The sequence below is a fragment of the Peromyscus eremicus genome, chromosome 6, assembly GCF_949786415.1.
Source record: "Peromyscus eremicus chromosome 6, PerEre_H2_v1, whole genome shotgun sequence".
Lineage (NCBI taxonomy): Eukaryota > Metazoa > Chordata > Mammalia > Rodentia > Cricetidae > Peromyscus > Peromyscus eremicus.
Window position 1 is genome coordinate 68,020,615 of NC_081421.1, and position 20,897 is coordinate 68,041,511.

The following is a 20,897-nucleotide window of genomic DNA, read 5'->3' on the forward strand; positions in this document are numbered from 1 at the left end:
AAATCACTGTGATTAAGAAGAAACCTGCACACCTATAATCCTAGCACTGGGGAGGCAGATGCAGGCAAATCTCTTGAGTTTGAGGCCAGCTTGGTCTACATAGTGAGTTCCAGGAAAACCAGATCTATGTAGAGAGACCCTGTCTCAAAACAACAACAAAAAGTGTTTCCTTGGGGTCAGCACACACAAGCTGTGTTCCAGGGTGGTCCAAAGCTGCATCTTACACTAGCAGTCAAACCTGGTAATGTGTAGGTTCCGCAGGGTTACTGGTTTTGAAGACATGAAGGAGTCATAGAGAGCATCTGGGACGTGGCACTGTGTAGCAGGGTCAGAGTCAATGGAGAGTTCAGGTGAGGCTCTTAGTGAAGGTGCAGTCCAGCTGTAATGGAGACCCCAGCATACTGGAGATGCCAGGACCACAGGATGACTGCCAAGGACAGAAGCAGCTGTGGGGTGGAGCTGTGTGTGTTGTGGAAAGCAGAGCCAGAGAGGTGCTGCTAAGATCCTTCAGAGGCCAGAGGATTGTGCATGGGTCCCAGATGTCAAGCACTGAACCTTCTACACTGGTCAGCTTTGGTTTTGCTTGATCTGATTATAACTGTGCCCTGCTTCTTCCATCTTGGAGTAAGAAAGTACGTAACTTATTTTTATTTTACAGAAGACCACAGTTAAGAGGTTTCGGAATTTTAGGGAAACTGGATATTTTAGAGAAATTATGGATATTTCAGGAAAACTGGATTTTTGTTGTCGTTGTTTTGGTTTTTCAAGACAGGGTTTCTCTGTGTAGCCCTGGCTGTCCTGGAACTCACTCTGTAGACCAGGCTGGCCTCAAACTCAGATATTAACCTGCCTCTGACTCCTGAGTGTTGGGTTTAAAGGCGTGCACCACCACCACCACCACCCGGCTGAAACTGGATGTTTTAAAGAAACTGAAAATGCAAAGACTGTGGAGTGTTTAAAAGCTGTAATGTTTCATATTGTGATGCTGATACTAATATGAAATCTTCAGGATGATCAAGAAAGGAAAGGTCTTAGTAAATGATGTGTTTGTGTGTCAAACTGACAAGGTGTGGTCAACTGTCCTGGCTAGTTTATTGTCAAATTGACACAAACTTAGATATATCTGGGGAAAGGGAATCTTAATTGGGAAAATGTCTCCATAAAACTGGCCTAAGGCAAGTCTATGGGGCATTGTTTTGTTTTTAAGGGGCAGGATATGTGTAGCACATGTCTTTAATTCCAGCACTCAGAAGGCAGAGGCATAGGGATCTCTAACTTCAAGGCCACCCTGGCTACATACCAATTTCCAGGTCAGCTAGGGCTACACAGTGAGACCCTATCTCCAAAACTAACAAATAAATGAATAAATAAATTTCCAAAAGAGAACTAAGAACAACACAGTACTTATCATCTTATCTCTCAAATTAACCCTGAGCCAAGAGGGTCTCTGTGTAGCAAGAAAAAGATAAGTAGGAGGCCCCAGCTATTTCCATAGATAACCTGGAACACTTGCTGGTAAACGATTGTAACCAACACAGGCCCTGGGCCCAGTTACTATTACCACTGTTCGTTACTGTAATTAAATTGTACTCACCCATCCCCCCCAGCTCCTACTGCCATCCTGAGACTTCTACACCAGGGCCTTATGAAGCAGCAAAAGACAGCTTAATGGGTCCAGCCCTATGAACCCCTGCGTGGCTTCATTCACCTTGCCACAGGCCCTAGATGTCAACCTTCCCTCTGCTCCACTAAGTAGATATTAAAGTGAGTCAGTGAGAAGCTTTGAAAATTCACTCATGCAGACATTGACGGGTACCCCATCTAGACTCACTGGTACCACATGGTGCCCATGTAGCAGTAGATATTGATACATTTTCTGCTCTGCTAGCAGTCATGCTGTGGGTATGCATACTTATCTAAACTTACCAACATGGCCATCCCCTGACATGGCCCTTAAAAATATGATGATAACACACCTCTGCTAATGTACCAGATGCATCTCACCTATATTCTACAGTTCTTCTAGGGTAAAGCCATCTCCATGCAACCCACAGAAACTGATAGGCACACTCTATGCCTAAACCAACCTGCCCAAAAGAGCTGCATTCCGGCTTGAATTACAATCATATAACTTACACAACACTAAAACATTCAGACACCACCAAAGCTGATTACACTTGTAGAAGCTACACAGAAACTACACATTAAAACACTCACCCCTAACCAATGTCAATGCAACCTATTAAAATGATAGTGCAGGACACAATGCCAGGAAAATTCTTCCCATTTTCTTAATGAAAACCACCCTGTAAAATTGATACAGGCAGGGCTGGCAAGATGGCTCTGTGGGTAAAACATTGAGCATACAAGCCTGATGACCTAAATTTGATTCCCAATCCCATGGTGGAAGGAAGAATAGACTCCTGGAAGTTGTCCTCTGACAAACACACCTCTGACAAGTCGCCACTACAAGCACACCGTGGTACATACCACACTCACACATGTATCACACACTACACGATATTTTTTTATTTAAATTGGTACAAGCAATGATGTGCCAAATGAATAAACAACGCAGAAACCCAAGAAGCATGAAAAATATAGCACCATGACATCGTATCTCCAAAGGAACACAGTAACTCTCCAGCAGACCACAAATGAAAAGAAATTAGCAAAAATGTCTAAAAGGAGATTCAAAGGATGAATTCTTTTCCTCAACTAATACTTTAAACAGGGGTGTGTGTATGTGTGCACACACGCATGCATGGTCAGAAGACAACTTAAAGTGGGTTCTTTCCTACTATGTGAGTTCTGGGGCATTATTGGGCTTGGCAGCAAGTACCTTTCCCTGCTGAGCCATCTGACCAACCCCCAGCCCCAACTAATTTTAAGATAACAATTATTGGGCTAGAGAGATGGCTCAGCAGTTAAGAACACTGGTTTTTGCAGAAGACCCAGGTTCGATTCCCATCACCCTCAGGGGGACTCACAACCATCTATAACTCCCGTTCCAGGGAATCTGATGCCCTCTTCTGGTGTCTTTGGACACCAGCCATCCATATGGTACATATACAGTCATATAGACTAAACTCTCATGCACATATAATTGAGAAAGAAGGAGGGAGAAGGAGAGGAAGAGAGAGAGAGAAACCCTAGTCAATAAAAGAGCTGATGGAAAATTTTCAAATCTTAGGAAAGATAATTCAAATTTAGTAGATTTCAGCAATAAAAGGTCTTCTCTGAGGCACCTTATGGTCACATGTCAGAACAAGACAAAGAGCCAGGTGTGTGGAGCAGGCCTGTAATCCCAACACTTGGGAGGTAGAGGAGGAGAACAAGGAGTTCAGCATCATCCTCAGCTATATATTGAGTCTGAGGCCAGCCTGAGCTACATAAACCCTGCCTCAAAAAAAGGAAAACCACAGCTCTGCTCCCAGACTGTTGAGGAACGTGAGCCTCACGCCCTTGCCACCACACCTTCCCCCCCATGGTGCACTGCATCACCTTCTGCACTATGAGTCGAAATTAACCCCTTCTCTTTTTAAAGACAACGATGGGAAAACCAAACAATTCCCAACCCCATACACATTTTTAAAATAAAAGTCAAATCATGAATGAGAAAATCATTGCACTAACATCAGATTCTCAGTAGAAACTTTTCATACGCCAAGGAAGGGATGATATTTTTAAAGTCCAGAAGGAAAAAATTGCCAACCAAATATACCAGTAAAGCTTTTCATCAAGAAAAGAAAAAAGAAAGAAAGGAAGGAAGGGAAGGAAGGAAGGAAGAAAATGAAGTCTTTCCAAGAGAAGTAAAAAAACTGAAGAAATTCATTACCACCATGCTTAAAGGAGTCCTCCACAAAGAAAAAAAAAAAAAAGCCCACAACAACAACAAAAAACCTGAAGAAATTCATTACCGCCATACTTAAAGGCATCCTCCATTGGGGGAAAAAATGATGATCATCATGAAAACACAAAACTAACAGAATATATACACAAAAAGAGAAAACAATGAAATCTTATTAATACAGAAACTCAAACCACAAAAATGAACAAGGAAAAATATACAAAATTACTAGACTATTAAATGACAAGAGTACATTTTTACTTATCAGTAATCTTGAAAGGGTACACCTCTTTGATCCCAGCACTCAGGAGGTAGAGGCAGGCGAATCCCTATGAGTATGAGGCCAGCCTGGTCCATAAAGTAAATTCCAGGACAGCCAAGGACACACAGAGAAACCCTATCTAGTTAAAAAAATAAAATAAAATAAAATAAAAGATATAGACTGAATGAATTAAAACAGGACCAACACTATGCTACCTTAATAAATTCACTTTACCAAGTAAACACAAAGATCAAAAGTAATGGATGGAAAAATAAAGAAAATAAAAGCAAGCAATAGTAGCTATTCTTACATAAAAATAGGTTTTATGTGAAAGACAACCAAAACTGTATGAGACAAAAGGCATCAATATATAATGGTAAAGGGACAAATTCAATAAGAAATAAGGACTGCAAATATATATATACTCCCAAAGCATCCAATTATCTAAGCAAATATTATTATAACTAAAAGGAGGGGACTCTAATGCACTAACAGCTAGAAACTTGACACCACACTTTCATTACTGGGCAACCATGCAGACCTCTCCAAAATATCAACAACCTATTCTAAGGACTAAAAGCACCCAAAAAAACATTTATACAACATTCAATCTAAGAGTTATGGAATACACACACATTCTTTTCATCATCAAATAGGATTCTATGGAACTGACTGTATGTTAGACTACAAATCAAGTTTCAACAAAGTCAAAGAAATTATAATCAAAACCTGTTTTTCCAATACCTCTCTGTCTCTCTCTATCTCTCTCTGTCTCTCTCTCTGTCTCTCTCTGTCTCTCTCTCTCTCTCTCTCTCTCTCTCTCTCACATACACATACACACACACACACACACACACACACACACACACACACACACACACACGCGTGCGCGCGCACGCGCAAGAAATCAACATGAAAGCCTTTATGGAAACCCACTATTTTGTAAGCTAATTAAAAGTATAATTTAAAAAGACATGAATTATTAATGAAACCTCAATGTGAGGCATGGAATGCCTCCCTGTAAATTATTAGTCAGGGACGCTCCAGAGGCCCCCCCAAAACACAGGCTACTACATTGCTCCTGCTTGCCCATCAAAACTAGGTGATCAAACTCTATTGCTGCAGATACAACACACTTAGGTTGTGGACATAGAGAAATCAAGCTGGAACTGACTTGAAAACTTCCTGGCTAGCTTTCACAGTTTGAAAGGGCCCTCTGCAGGCTCCTGGGGGAGAAAACCACCAATTGTACTCCTAGCAGTGAACCTTGCATGCTACAGTACTGACATATCAGGCAGGATGTGCCCACTGGTGCACTTGTGGCACACAGAAGGGGTAACCAACAATGATTTTGCGGGTGGATTTGAGGCCTGTTCTACAGGAGGAAATCCATGCCTAGTACATAAATCTGGTCAAAAGGCCATGACTAAGGGAAGTCATAAGCTCTAGAGAGCAACCTATTACTGTGGTCCTGCTAAATGAGCACACTGTCAAATGGTCTTCTAAATAATTATGTTTATACACTCAGATAAATGTTTCCTTCAATCCTGGCCAGAAAAGCTGCTCTCTTCAATGAGCAGCAGTTAATGCAGATGGATAATCAGTCAAAGTGCTGAGGATAAGTAACCATTCAGTACTCAGCCATAAATGAAACATCTGTATTAATTCTTCCTCAACATAGGGCTCAGGAAACAATGTGTAAGGGTGTGTGTGTGTGTGTGTGTGTGTGTGTGTGTGTGTGTAAGAGTGTAAAAGCCAAAGGATGAGAAGGGTGCTGTGAAATGCTGCCTTCTGGACATCACATGAACTCTCTACAGTTATGGTCATCTACACAACATCAGTCAGCATTCCAACAAGAAGCACCAAGACTCAGTGGGTAAACAAACAATCAATCAATAAGGAAAGGACATGAAGGGGAAGGGGAAATGTCAGGGTGCTTTAGGGAAGTTGAAGAGAGATTTGGAGTGCATTATCATCAAGATACATTGTATTGTTTATAAGCATGAAACTGTCAAAACTAAGATTTGATTAACAAGAATGTACAAGATTTACCAACTGTACAAACACATGAGAAGTCTAAAGTGAACAAGATGCCTCGGTGGGTAAAGGCGCTGCTGACAAGGCTAATGACCTTGGTTCAATGCTTGGAACTCACACAGTAAAAGAGAACTGAGCCGGGAGGTGGTGGCGCACGCCTTTAATCCCAGCACTCGGAAGGCAGAGCCAGGCGGATCTCTGTGAGTTCGAGGCCAGCCTGGGCTACCAAGTGAGTCCCAGGAAAGGTGCAAAGCTACACAGAGAAACCCTGTCTCGAAAAACCAAAAAAAAGAGAACTGACTCCTACAAGTTGTGCTCTAGACTTTCAGACCTGTGCCCTGGCATGCATACCTGGCATGCACATGCCCCCCTCTCTACACACGTACACGCATACACGCACGCACGTACGTATGCACGTACAGATCCTATACAACAAAAACAGGAAAACTAAAAGTCAATATCCTTAGTGAACAGATATGTAAAAGCTTTTCAACAAAATACTAGTAAATCAAATTTAACAACACATAAAATTATAGATGAACAAATAAAAAAATGATTCAACATATGTAAATCAATAAATACATCCTATCAAATAATGAATGCTAAAAATCACCATCATCTCAACACATTCAGAGAAAGCATTTGCTGAAGTTCAGCATTCCTCCAAAAAAAAGCTTTCAGCAAAGTATACCAGGACTGTATCTCAGCACAGTAAGGACTATATAGGACAAACTCAGCCTAAATCACATCCAATGAGGGAAAGCTGAAATTGTTCCTCTAAGATCAGGAACTAGGCAAATATGTTCAATTACTCTATATTGATCATTACACATTATATACAAGGATTTGCTATGGCATATTGTACCCCACAACTATGTAAAATGACTGTGTCAGTTAATATTAAAAAATATATTTAATCCAGATGTGGTAACCTATGCTCATAATCCTAGCATTTGAAGACTAGGTTGGAAGAATTGCTAGCAATACATAACAAGTTTGAAGCCAACCTGAGCCATTACATAGAAAGACCATATGAGAAATATCTCTCTCTCTCTCTCTCTCTCTCTCTCTCTCTCTCTCTCTCCCTCTCCCTCTCCCTCTCCCTCTCCCTCTCTCTCTCTCTCTCTCTCACACACACACACACACACACACACACACACACACACACACACACGAATGTGAATGCATACACACATGTGTTTCTGAGACAGTGTCTCACTCAGTAGTCTAGTCCAGGCTGGTCTGGAACACATGTAGACTAAGCTAGCCTTTAAACTTTCAGAAGTCCCCCTAGATCTGCCTCTCCCACTTCCATGCTTCATCCCAGTGCTGGAACTACAGGTGTGAGCCACTATGCCCAGCTACAGATTTTTAAGTACACATACAGTAATGACTGGAATAAATTATAATAAGGGGTTTTTTAATTTTTTTTTTTTTTTTTAAGAGTCAAGGTCTGATCATTTACTTGTTACTCTTATGGGCTTATTTTTGACTGGATTCAGACTTAGAAGTAGCTCTCAGTGAAGAAAGCCTATGTCTCTTAGCAATCTGTTACTGGAGTTTTTCTTTTGTGGTGATATATTGTGTACCCCAATAAACTTGCCTGAGGATCAGAGGACAGAGCCACCCACTAGATTAGACATGGAGGCCAGACAGTGGTGGCACACACCTTTAATCCTATCATTCAGGAGGCAGAGATCCATTTGGATCTCTGTGAGTTCAAGATCACATTAGGCTACATGAGATTGATCCAGTATAGGAGAGAAACAGAGCCAGGCAGTAGTGGCACACACCTTTAATCCCAGCACTTGAGATCTCATGCCTTTGCTTGGGAAGCACACACGCCTTTAATCCCAGGGGAGAGAAAGGTATATAAGGTGTGAGGAAACAGGAACTCTCTCTCTTTAGGCTGAGGATTTTGTAGAGGTAAGAACTAGTGGCTGGCTGTTCTGCTTCTCTGATCTTTCAGCTTTCACCCTGATATCTGGCTCTGGGTTTTTTATTAAAAGACCATCTAAGATTTGAACAACATTCTCTTGGCTAAAAGTTTAGCATATTCTGGAGCCTCATTTTTCTTGGTGTGCTGTTTCTTCAGAGTAGTACAACAGCATTTGTGTTGCAGGACACATGGAGTAACAAGATACTAAATTTGGGGTGCTTTGGTAATGAACTTCTAACCTTTGTTTAGGGGCTTTCTGACAATATATTGGTGGATATCATCTTTTGAGAGATTGAAAAGCTTTCAGATTATGCTTTGGACCGCAACTGCCAAAGCACAAATCCAGTAATATCCTTTTCAATAATAACCAAGTTGAGAACACTCAGGTTGACATCCACAATATATCCACAAACAGACCTGTGCTTCCTCTCTCCAGTTCTCCCGGGTCTGTAACAAGAATGCTCCCAGTCAACAGCAGCTGCATATTCCACCATGAGTCAAGACCCCTTGTTTGTTATTCCTACCACTGACTGCACCACATGACCCTTCCACTTTTCACCCAGAGCATCAGCAGCTACTTCTATGGCCATTGGATTCTCAGACAAAGTACAAAGTCTGCGTTCATCATCCACTTAAATGGGTTTTTGACAGCCAGTAGTTGGGAAGAAGAGATTGGCTTCATCCTGACTCAGCCGACCTCCTAGAAGGTGTCACAACAAAGAGTTAACAATAGTGTGTGTGTGTGTGTATACATATAAACTTAACACTCATAATACACCCAGAAAATCAACAAAAGTGGATCACAGATTTGAAAACATAAAAGTGCTATACTGTATGTGATGGCTGATCTTGGTTGTCAACTTGACTACATCTGCCTGCAATCAACTAAAACCCAAGCTGCTGGGCACTCCTGTGAAGGACTTCTTTTCTTTTCTTTCTTTCTTTCTTTCTTTCTTTCTTTCTTTCTTTCCTTCTTTCTTTCCTTCTTTCTTCCTTCCTTCCTTCCTTCCTTCCTTCCTTTCTTTTTTTTTTAAGTTTTTTGAGACAATTTGTCTGTGTAGCCCTGGCTGTCCTAGAACTTACTCTGTAGACCAGGCTGGCCTCGAATTCACAGAGATCCACCTGCCTCTACCTCACGAGTGCTGGGATTAAAGGCAAGCGCCACCAACACCCAGCTGAGAGATTTTCTTAATCAGTTATTTTTTAAAGCAGGAAGATCTACTCTAAATCTGGGTCATACCTGGTAGTAGCTCACATAAAAGGACATGGAAGGTCAGGTAGTGGTAGTGCATGCTTTTAAACCCAGCCCTCAGGAGGCAGAGACAGGTGGATCTCTGAGTTTGAGGCCAGCCTGGTGAATTCCAGGACAGCCAGAGCTACACAGAGAAACTGTATCAACTCCCCCACCATCAAAAAGAGACATGGAAGAAGGAAGCTTTGCCTTTTGCCTTTTGCACTCTTGTTGGTAAGTTCATCTATCCTGTTGCTGCCAACGTTTTCAGGATGCCAATGCAGACTGAAGACTAGCAGCTCTCCAGGAATCCTCCAGGGCTCCTGCACCAAATTGGGACCGCAGAGACATCAGCCTGATGAATGGAACAACTACTGGATTCTCAGCCTTTCCATTGTGAGACAGCCACTGTTGACAACCCAGACCACATCCTATAAGCCAGTCCAATAAATCCCTCCCCCACACACATATATGTTAAAAGGAAATTTCTATCAGTTCTGTTCATTCAGAAAACCTTAACTAATAAGTACACCATGTTGTGGAATTCTAATGAAGTTAAAATAAAATATAGGTTCATAATACAACACAGGTAAGCCTTGAGAACAGCTAAATGAAATGTTCAGTATATGTCAACTTATAGGACAGAAAGTAGACTAGTATAAGCTGGAGCTGAAGGAAGATGGAAGGTCTAGGGGGATGATGGCTATAGTGCATAGTGCATCAAAGTAATGAAAATGTTGTAAAACTGATTGTTGTGATACAATCTGTAAACACTCTAAATACCACCAAACTATACAATTTATATGAATGATTATAGTAACGGTTTATACATTATTACAAAAATAGTTAAAGTAACTATAAAACTTTTATAAGATAGCAGAATAATAAAGTCAAGTGTGGTGGTATATAGCTAGAGCCTCAGCTCTCAGAAGACTAAAGCAGGAGGATCATGAGTTCAAGGCCAAACTAGGCTCTATGGTAAGACCCTGCTGAAGAGAGATGGGTGGGAGGGTTGGCACTCTGGAGTTAAGAAGCTTTACTAAAACATGAAATGCATTACCAATAATTAAAATTTGACAAAGTGGACTTTATCAAAATTTCTAACTTTTGTTCTTTAAAACACTTTAAAAAATAAAAGGGCAAGCCACAGACCAGGAGAAATACAAAACACCTAAGAGAGAATTTATATCCAGTATACATAATAAATTCTTATTCACAAAATAATAAAACTCAAACTTTTAAGTGGACAGAAAATTAGCAGAATCTTCACATCAATGATAACACATGAATGGCAGTTAATCATAAAGAAATCAATTAATTATCAATGAGTTATTGGCTAAGTATAAATTAAAACTAAAGTGGGATACCACTATACCCACAAGAATGCCCACAGTAGGGGCTGGAGAAATGGCTCCATGGTTAAGTGCACTTGCTGTTCTTGCAAAAGATCATACCAGGCAGCTCACAGCTTCCGATAATTCCAGCCCTAGGGATCCAACACCCTCTTCTCACCTCTGCAGGCACCTACAAACAGTTGGCATACACTCACAGAGACACAGAGACACAGACACACACACACACACACACACACACACACACACACGTAAATAAAAAATACAAATAAATTTTAAAAGACTGACAAGACAGCTCCACAGTTAAGAGAATGTCCTGGTCCTGAAGAGAACCCAAGTTGGGCTCCATCTAGAGGCTCACAACCAGCTCTAGCAGGATCTGACACCTCTGGCCTCAACACTGGCCTCTGTGGGCACTTGCACACAGACACAAACATACACACTCACTCTCCCCCTCCAGCCCCCATCTCAAAAATAGCAGAAAATAAACCTCTTTAAAAAAAAATGAGGAAGAGTAAAGAAAGACTAAAGCTCAAGGCTGTAACTCAGTGGGAGAAATTATGCTTAGCAAGTATAATACCCTGGGTTCAGTCCTGGCGTAAATAAATAAAAAACAAAGGACAAACAAAGACAAAAAAGACAGGCCAGGCACAGTGCCTCACCCCACTCTCTAACTGAAGCACTCGGGAGTCTGAGGCAACACCACTGTGAGTTAAATGCCACCCAAGGATACCTGGCAAGTCCCTACCTGGGGGGAAAAGTATTAAAATACCACATTTCAAGGTTATAGAAAAACTAGAATTCTCTATTGCAAATGAAAATGAAAACATGACAAAGGCACTTTTGAAAAGTAGTTTGTCAGTTTCTTTTGAGTTTTTGAAACAGGTCTCCTATAGACTGGCCTCAAACTTTCTGTGTAGCTGAGAATGACCTTGAACTGCTGATCCTCCTGAGTGCCGAGATCACAGGCATACTCTACTACACCTGTTTCTGTGGTGCTAGGGACTGAACCCAGAGCTTCATGTAAACTCGGCACAGTTCCTCCCACTGAGTCACACCTCCAATCCAAGTCTGCCAGGGATTTATCTGTGTGTGTGCAGTGGACGTCGGAGTGTGTGCCTGAGTGCAGACCTGTGTAATGTGAGCGTACAGACAACAGAGGGCATTGAATGTCCTTCCTCCTCCATCACTTTCTGCCTTGTTAGCTGGAGGCAAGGGCTCTCGTTTCTCAGGCAATCTGACAGCCAACAAGTACTAGAAATGGTCCTGTCTCTACCTTCTACAGTGTAGAGTTACAGGTGAGCAAGAAACCATATGCAGCTTATTGCAGAGGTGTTGGAATCTAAACTCAGGGCTTCATCGCAGTGCAGCAAGCACTCTTAACCACTGAGCTATCTTGTCAGCTCTGCCAATTTCTTGTGAGGTAGAGGGTCAGTGAGAAGGCTCAGCTGGTGAGGGTGCTTGCCACAAAGCCTGATGACCTGAGTTCAATCCCTGGAACCCACATGGTGGAAGGAGAGAACCAATTACTACACGTTGTTCCCTGACCTCCAGACACCCATGTACACCCACATCCATACCCCACCCCCAACACACAAATAATGTAAAAATTTAATAATAATAGAGGTGGAAAGTAACTGAGGAAAGGATGATGACCTCAGGCCTCTACATGCACACACACACACACACACACACACACACACACACACGCACACACACGTGCGTGTGCGCGCGCGCACACACATACACACTGTTGTAGTAAATAATCTTTATTGGTAACCTGACTGGATACAGAATCACCTTAGCGATAACCTTCCATTTCCAATGAAGTTGAACTTGAGGGAAGGACTCCCCTGAATGTGGGCACATTCCTAGGCTAACTAAAAAGTAAAAAGAAGAAAGTGAGTTAAGAAGCAGCACTGGTCTCTGCTTCCTGAGTGTGGATGCAGTGTGACTAACTGCTTGATGCTTCCACACTGCAGCTAGAAGCACCCCAGCCACCACGCCTTCCCTAATGTGGCAGTCCTCTCAAACTCAAAGCCAATAAACCTGCTATTCCTCAGCTTCTTTCTGTCAGGTATTTTGTTGCAGCAACAAAAACAGTAACTAATACACATACATATTATATGTTTCCATGTGTCTGACATTAAAAAAAAAAGAGCGCAAAATATAGAGACAGAAAATAGATCAGGGGTTAAAAAGGAACAATAACTGCAAAACAGAGCAAGGAAATTTGGGGCATGATGAAAATATTGTCTTTATTGTGGTAAGAGATAAGAGACTATGGACATCATTAAAACTGGACCTCTAGCTAGATGAATGATGAAACATACAGAAATTTGGCTAATACAGCAAACCTTTTACAAAAGTAAACAATTAGTAGTTTCATTCCTTGTCTCAAGGCTACAGAAGTTGCCAAAGCCATAGGTAATTCTCAAAGGTTCCATAATCAATCAGCTCTCATTTCTAAACTTTGTGTATAGCTCTAAGAACACAGAGACCATGATGACACAAAACCCACGTGCAATTATCCCCAGCTAACTTCAGCGTTCTGTTCACCTCCTCACTGGGAGGAAGAATTCCTCAAGCGTTCACTGGCTCATTCCTACAGAAGGGACATATCCAAGTTTCAGAGGTGATAACTTTAATCAGCAGATCAGTCTTTTATAGAGTGCTGACCCCAGAACTTTGCATACGATAGTTAAGCACTCTACCCACTGAACCATACTTCCAGCCCTACAGCTCTAAACACCTGTGGTCTGTTTGCCAATATCTAACAGAACCCACTGCATTTCCACAAAGGATAAAAGAATTAATGCTTATTATGTCAACGTTTCTGAAACAATCAAAGGCAAATAAAACATAGTGCAAACAAGAGAAAAACAGTCTGGAATATTAATAGCAACTACGTTTTGAAGACCAAACAGCATCAGGAAATGGGCTGTCACATATCACCTAAAATTCAAGATGAGTTCTACTTATCTACAATAGCTACAAAATAGAAATGTGTAAACAGCTCACGGGAATTGCAGTCAGATTATATTAGGACCAGAGAGAAAAAACTCAGGAGTCATTCATGCACATAGACATCACCAAGAAATGAAAAGGAACAAGATATGGAAAGGAATAAGTATAGGGATACACAGGTTTCAAAATAACAAACCTCTGTATTATCCGAATATTTTGGAAAATACCTTTCAAAATTAATCTTGGTCTATAGCTCAGAGCCAACAGTAAATCAAACAATTAGCAAAGACATATGGCAAAAGAAATTCATGTATTTTTACAAAAGACCAGGATACAAACTTGAAACTGTCAGGAAATAAAATGAAATTGTACTTAAGCAGAAACAGGACTCTTCGTTAATGTTAGTCCATCCTGCAATAAGTCAATCAGTGCCAAGATGTTCTCTGAGTGAACCCAACTTCCTGACAGACAAACTCACCTAGGCAGCAGTCTTCTATTCTACTGCTTGAAATATATTCCTGCGAGTGAGGGAAATAAAAGCTCAATGTTTGAGGATCAAGCTGGGCTGACACTCACCACAAACTTCTCACCATTCTGCTCCACATGTTTGTATGTGGGGACCGATATGGGCACTGCTTGCTTTTCTGTGTAATCATAAAATGATTGTCCCAAGGAGTCGTCACTGGGGTCTAGGTTGTCAGCCTCATGAGGAGGTACAGACAACACTGTCAAGATCAATTCCTTCTCTCCTGCTCGGATCAGGTCCACCACCTGCTTGTGTGTCGCCCCCTCAACATTCACGCCGTTCCTAAGGGGGAAAAGGGAAAAAAAAACAATCCCATAAACCAGAAGGGTCCAAACACTTTGTGACTCCACCCCCTGTCCCCACTCCAGTGTCACAGTATGAACTATGAAATCAGAAGACTCATCTGGTTCCAGGAAAGCTATCTGTCTTTCTAGAATCTAAAGTGAAACTCTGTGAACTTATGGCAGGGAGAGAAAATACCAACAGATGAGAGACCTATCCTCTCTCTAGTCTAGAATCAGGAAAGCCGTAGGAAAGACAGACAGTGCTGCTGGGAAGAAACAAAGCTCTTTCAGCTAAACGGTCTACTCTCCTCACCTTAACCAGCCATATGTACAATACAATCAAAGTGGCTTGATAATCCTCTCATTTTTATCATAGTCTGTTCACCTACACTACACGGAAATTTCCTAAGATTTATTTTTATTATTTTAACTGTGTGTATGTGTGAGTATGTGCATGTGAGTGCAGGTACCTGCAGAGGGCAGAGGCCTGGAGCTAGAGTTACAGGCAGTTGTGAGCCATCCAATATGGGTGCTGGGAACCAATCTTGGGTCTTCTATAAGAGCAGTATGCACTCTCAACCACTGAGTCATATCTCCAACTTCAGGAATTTTCTTGGAGAAAAAACAAAAAAAAAAACCTGCCAGGCAGTGGTGGCACACGCCTTTAAACCCAGCACTCAGGAGGCAGAGCCAGGCGGATCTCTGTGAGTTCAAGACCAGCCTGGTCTACAGAGTGAGATCCAGAACAGGTATAACACTACACAGAGAAACCCTGTCTCAAAAAAAAAATAAATAAATAAACACCTCCCTTAGCCAGGTAGTGGTGGCACTGCCTTTAATCCCAGCACTCAGGAGGCAGAGGCAGAGGCAGAGTTTGAGGCCAGCCTGGTCTACAGGACAGCCAGGGCTACACAGAGAAACCTTGTCCTGAAAACAAAAACAAAACAAAACAAAAAAAAAGACAAAAAGACAAAAAGACCTTCCCTTTATAGAGATTTAAGTGTGTATGTATCCCCAAGACAGCTCCTTTACATTAAATATCTATTTTCCCCATATCTTCAAATTCCTCTTCCTTTATAGCAGGTCATTATCTTGAAAGTTAAAAAGAATTAATCTGCATATAGACTGGTTTCCTCTCTGTCTTGGCTTTTAAAGGAGCAATACTTCTCTAACTGGCCCAACTTCCTTTGCTCTCTCAGTCAGTCTGGATAATCTCTCAGGATTCTAGCTACACATTTCCTGCTCCGTACATTTCACTCAAAACTCTGTAAAATCACCCAAACCAAGAAATACACACCTACAGTTATACAGTAAATCAACCCCACTCATGTTCCTGCTGCTCACTTATACCGCAAGGCTGAAATAAGGAAAAGTGTAAGATCTGAAAGAACAGCACTCTGTCAAGAAAGATGCTGAGTCTCACAAGCCCTCAACAAACTGAACCACCTCCCGAGCAGCTGACCTAACGAGCTGCCTCAGCAAAAACCACTGGGCAGCTGGCCTGGGGTCCCTACACGCCTCTCACAAGAGACAGGAAAAATACACCTGGCCTCTACTCACTTTCAGATGTAAAACTCATTTACAGATGTAAAGCCCTTTTGAGTTAAATTATTTTTTTCAGTTCTGTTCCAAACCATTAGGGTTTTCCCTTCCTGAAAAGAAAGAATGCTAAGATTCGTAAGAAGCCTTCCGCAGTTTTCAGTCACGGGCTGCCTCTGTCAGAGTCTGGTATCTGAGCAGACAGGAGAGGCCTCAGCTAGCCTCCTCCCTTATATTCAGTCTAACAATCTAGCCAGTCAATCCAGCTGGGTATGGTAGGACACAATTGTAGCACCCAGGAGGCTGAAACAGGAGGATTGCCTCAATTCTAAGACCAGCATGGGCTATATGGCAAGACCTGTCTCAAAAAACTTAAAAAAAAAAAAAAAATTTGTGATCCTCAAAAGTCTTGACATTTCTCAAACTAAAATTCTAATTATAAGCAAACTCTTAAAAGTAGTAATTAACCAAGAACAGTCAGTTCTATATATAAAAATGAAGGGTCCCTTTGCTGATGGAAATCCCAACTCACACAATCTGAAGAGAAACCAGAAGATGAAATTCCAACTTTCCAAATGTAACCCCCGCTCTGGAGGCAGAGGCGAGAGAGTCTCTACTTGCAGGGTGACAAGAGCTGACAGTTTGAAGAGCCAAAGAAAGAGCAGACAGGAGGAAGGAGGAAAGCAAACTGTGTGGAGTATACAGTTCAGCCGTGGAGAGCCGTGAGGGGTGGGGGTGTATACAGTTCAGCCGTGGAGAGCCGTGGGGGGGGGGGGGGGATACAGCTCAGCCGTGGAGAGCCATTGGGAGGTGGGGGGGTGTATACAGCTCAGCTTTGGAGGGGGGTTGTATACAGCTCAGCCGTGGAGAGCCTGCTGGGTTCACTTTAGAGTTGGGGGCTGGCAGACATTTGAGGGAAAGGAGAAACTGAAACCAAAACTTACGGGTTGGCAAAGGAGTTCATCTAGTTCTTTGGGCTTAGTACTTCTGAGAAAACTAAACTGTAAAGGTTAGAAATCAGCACAGGACTCATCTATCCTTAGGAACCTTAGCTTATTCACAAATATCCATTTTAATTTTTCAATAAAATAGAAGACACAAGACATCTCAGAGACTGAACAATATAATATCCTAGATGCTAACAAGATTTTTTGTGAACTTATCCTCAAATCTTACTTTTTTTAGTCCCCAACTTTTTTCTGTCCTTTTTTTGGGGGGGTTGGTTTTTTGAGACAGGGTCTCTACAGAGTCCCTTGTTTTCAATCCTTACAGGGCTTTTGTTTGTTTATTTTAGCAGAGCAAACACAGGTTTACTAAAGAGAGGAAAGCAGGAGCAGGGAGCCCTCCAAGGGAGGCACGAGCATGTTCCCCAGCTTTTCCTGACAGGATCCGACAAGCGGCCACACCCTGACTGAGTTCTGCTGCTGCAGTTCCTCTAGTGTGGGCTTCATGGCATATGTCACCCCACTCAGTCTTGGAGAACTTTGTACAGGCTTGGGAGTCAGGGCCCTACAAAATCTATATACGCAAAAGTATATTTGTGTCATGTATCTTTCTTTGAAGGGAGAAGTTCCATAGCTTTCACTGGTTTCAAAAAGGAATATGTGGTCTCCAAAAAGATTTAAAACTTGGCGCACGCCTTTAATCCCAGCACTCGGGAGGCAGAGGCAGGCGGATCTCTGTGAGTTCGAGGCCAGCCTGGACTACCAAGTGAGTCCCAGGAAAGGCGCAAAGCTACACAGAGAAACCCTGTCTTGAAAAACCAAAAAAAAAAAAAAAAAAGATTTAAAACTACTGATTTCAGCCAGGCAGTGGTGGCACACACCTTTAATCTCAGCACTCGGGAGGCAGAGGCAAGCTAATCTCTGTGAGCTCGAGGCTAGCCTGGTCTACAGAGTGAGTTCCAGGACAGCCAGGGCTACACAGAGAAACCCTGTCTTGAAATACCAAAAGAGGGAGAAAAAAAAAAAAAAACCTAATGATTTCAAAACACAACTTTACTAAGTTGTCAACAGAAATGAACTACTCCTTGAGTCACTCACAAAAATTCCCCCTGAAACTGGCCACAGTAGCACACACTTTTAATCCCAGCACTCCGGAAGCAGAAGCAGGCAGACACATCTCTCTCTGTGAGTTCAAGGCCAGCCTGCTCTATATAGTGGTGAACTCCAGGCCAGTGAGACTGTGTCAAAAACAAATAGATCCAGAAAAGACTCCAGAGAAATTTAAGTGAGTGTTATAAACAGCCAGAGAGCAAAGGGAACAGCTTAAGTTCCCAATCTTTGTTACCAAGAATGTACTTCCAACTGGCTAACATCCCAAAATCTTCACTAAAAAACATTAATACAGTCAAGAGGTGGGGATACGGCTCAGTGGTGGAGCATGTGCACAGCTTGTGTGAGCCCTGGATTCAACCCCAGCATCACAAATGAAAGAGACAATACAAAACAGGACAGGACTTCTAGTGTTTTGTGTCATATCCTAAATACATTTGCTAACATTTACCTGGCTCAACTGCAGAAAAAATGCTATATACGCCTCAACTTAAACAAAGAAAGAAAGTCTTTCATTCTCTAGAGAATGAAGTCAGCAAAAACTCCAGGCCGCCGCCATCTGATCTGAAACAGGGCCCTCCCTCCTCAGGAATTTCAAGGACTTCACAATCATAAAGTATTAGTCATGGGCTGGAGAGACAGCTCAACTGTTAAGTGCATGTGTATACTGCTCTTGCAAAAGACCAAGGTCAATTCCCAGCACCCACATCATGTGGCTCACAACCACCTATAACTCTAGCTCCAAAGGCATAGGACCCCTCCGGTCTCTGACAGCACTGGCAATCACATGCACATACCCAAACTCATTCACACAAACACACACTCACACTTAAAAATAATAAATATTTTACAAAGTATTAGTCGTAAAAATGTTGGTATGATACATTGTTTTCTACAAGAATACTAAACCAGATTCAAGTTAAGTATGGACCCCAAACTTGTACAAACATGGGCATAAATAAACGCAAAGTAGAAACGGGAAGTTTCAGCAGTGCAGACATCTGGTTAAAGCATGTGCTCTGGTGAATTAGATATGCTTGGGGTTTGAATACCAATGACGCCGTCTAACAAATAAGAGCTTACTTAGTATTATATAGACTTATTCGGTCTCACTATGCCTCAGTTCCCCAATCCGTATAAAAAGCCGCCAATAACATCTATGGCTAATGAAGTGGCTATGAGGACTAAAGTGAGCTGTAGCTCTGGAACATGGAGCCACTTGAGAAAGCTATTAGTACTGGATATCCACACCAGCAAATGGGCTGGCACAGTTCAGTTCTCCAGGACGATAAAACCTCTTCCACCAGTTTTGCTTGCCTTCTTTCTTTGTAACATAATCAGGAATTCATCTGAAAGTAAATGATTACAAAATAAGCAAGCACAAGAGAACCACACAAGTCCCACAAAAAACACAAAAGGATCTGAGACTGGATAAGACATACCAATCTATGCTTTTCCACAAAAAAAGTCAGTATTTTCAATGAACTATCAAAAATAATTCAACAAATATGTGGTGATTAAACAAATAAAACTGAAGCTATTATAGAATGAGGAGGGTAAATGTAGGGGCTGGAGAGCTGGCTCAGCAGTCAAGAGCACTCTCTGCTCTTGCAGAGGACCTGAGTTCAGATTCCAACACCCACATCCAGCAGCTTACAACTGCCTAGAACTCTACTTCCTGGGATCCAACACCCTTTTTGTCTTCCTTGGACACCTACATGCATGGGTGTAAATATACACATATACACATACACAGACACACACACTTCCATATAATTAAGAATAAATAAACCAGGGGGTGGTGGCATATTCCTTTAATCCCAGAGGTAGACAGGCAGATCTCTGTGAGTTCAAGGTCAGCCTGGTCTGCAGAGCAAGTTCCAGGACAGCCAGAGCTACACAAAGAAACCCTATCTGGAAAAACTAAAAAACAAACAAAAAGCAAATAATAAATGAACACATTTTTAAAGATGCTAAGCATACAGGTACTCACTTTAAAACTCTTTCAACTTCTTGGTGTTTGAAATTTTTCATAAGAAAATGCTTTATAATGAAACCCATAAAAAAGACCAAAATTTTGTTTCCTTGGGAATCTACGTGGTACTCAAATTAATCAGGTGTTTTCAGCATTGTAAAGATGCACCTGATCATTTTAATGAAATTCTCATTTTCTGCTTTGAGATCAACGTCTGACTCCAATGGAGAGGCTTTTAGCTAGCTAGTGGAGTGGCTTCAAACACTACTTCCAAGTCAACCAGTTAGCCAGCTGAGGAAATTACAGAGCTCAGGTAAACACTCCCAGAAGCAGAAGAAAGTTCTAAATAGTCAGGGTTTGTACCCTGCTTCTGAAGGGAGCTGAACATAATGAAACATAATGGGTAGAAACATAACAAAGCAAACTGCTATATATGCCAGGGAAAGGAGCCATTCCTACACAAGAAGCACAACATATTTTGATCCCTTGTGACACACAAGAGTAATTAAATGACAATTAGTCCCTCAAAAGCAGTCCTTTAAAAGTAGACAATAGCCGGGCGGTGGGGTGCCTTTGATCCCAGCACTCGGGAGGCGGAGCCAGGTGGATCTCTGTGAGTTCGAGGCCAGCCTGGTCTACAGAGTGAGATCCAGGAAAGGCACCAAAACTACACAGAGAAACCCTGTCTCAAAAAAACAAAAACAAAAACAAAAACAAAAACACAGAGAAACCCTGTCTCGAAAAACCAAATAAATAAATAAAATTAAAAAATAAAAGTAGACAATAAATCATATAATTGCAAGCAATAGAATGCTTTTCAACTTTCTACATTAAAACACAATGGCAATGTGCCCACAAGAACTAAGATTTTAATTGACAAG

General features: G+C 41.7%; 1 protein-coding gene across 2 annotated transcripts in view; it reads right to left on the reverse strand.

The window, feature by feature from the left end:
• Snx27 (sorting nexin 27) overlaps nt 1–20,897 on the reverse strand; it is an 87,283-nt gene that overhangs the window by 46,390 nt on the left and 19,996 nt on the right. For both annotated transcript variants that reach the window (XM_059265797.1, XM_059265798.1), the window contains exon 2: nt 14,215–14,446. In XM_059265797.1, the coding sequence (XP_059121780.1) occupies nt 14,215–14,446 (232 nt within the window). The remainder of the gene's footprint in view (nt 1–14,214; nt 14,447–20,897) is intronic.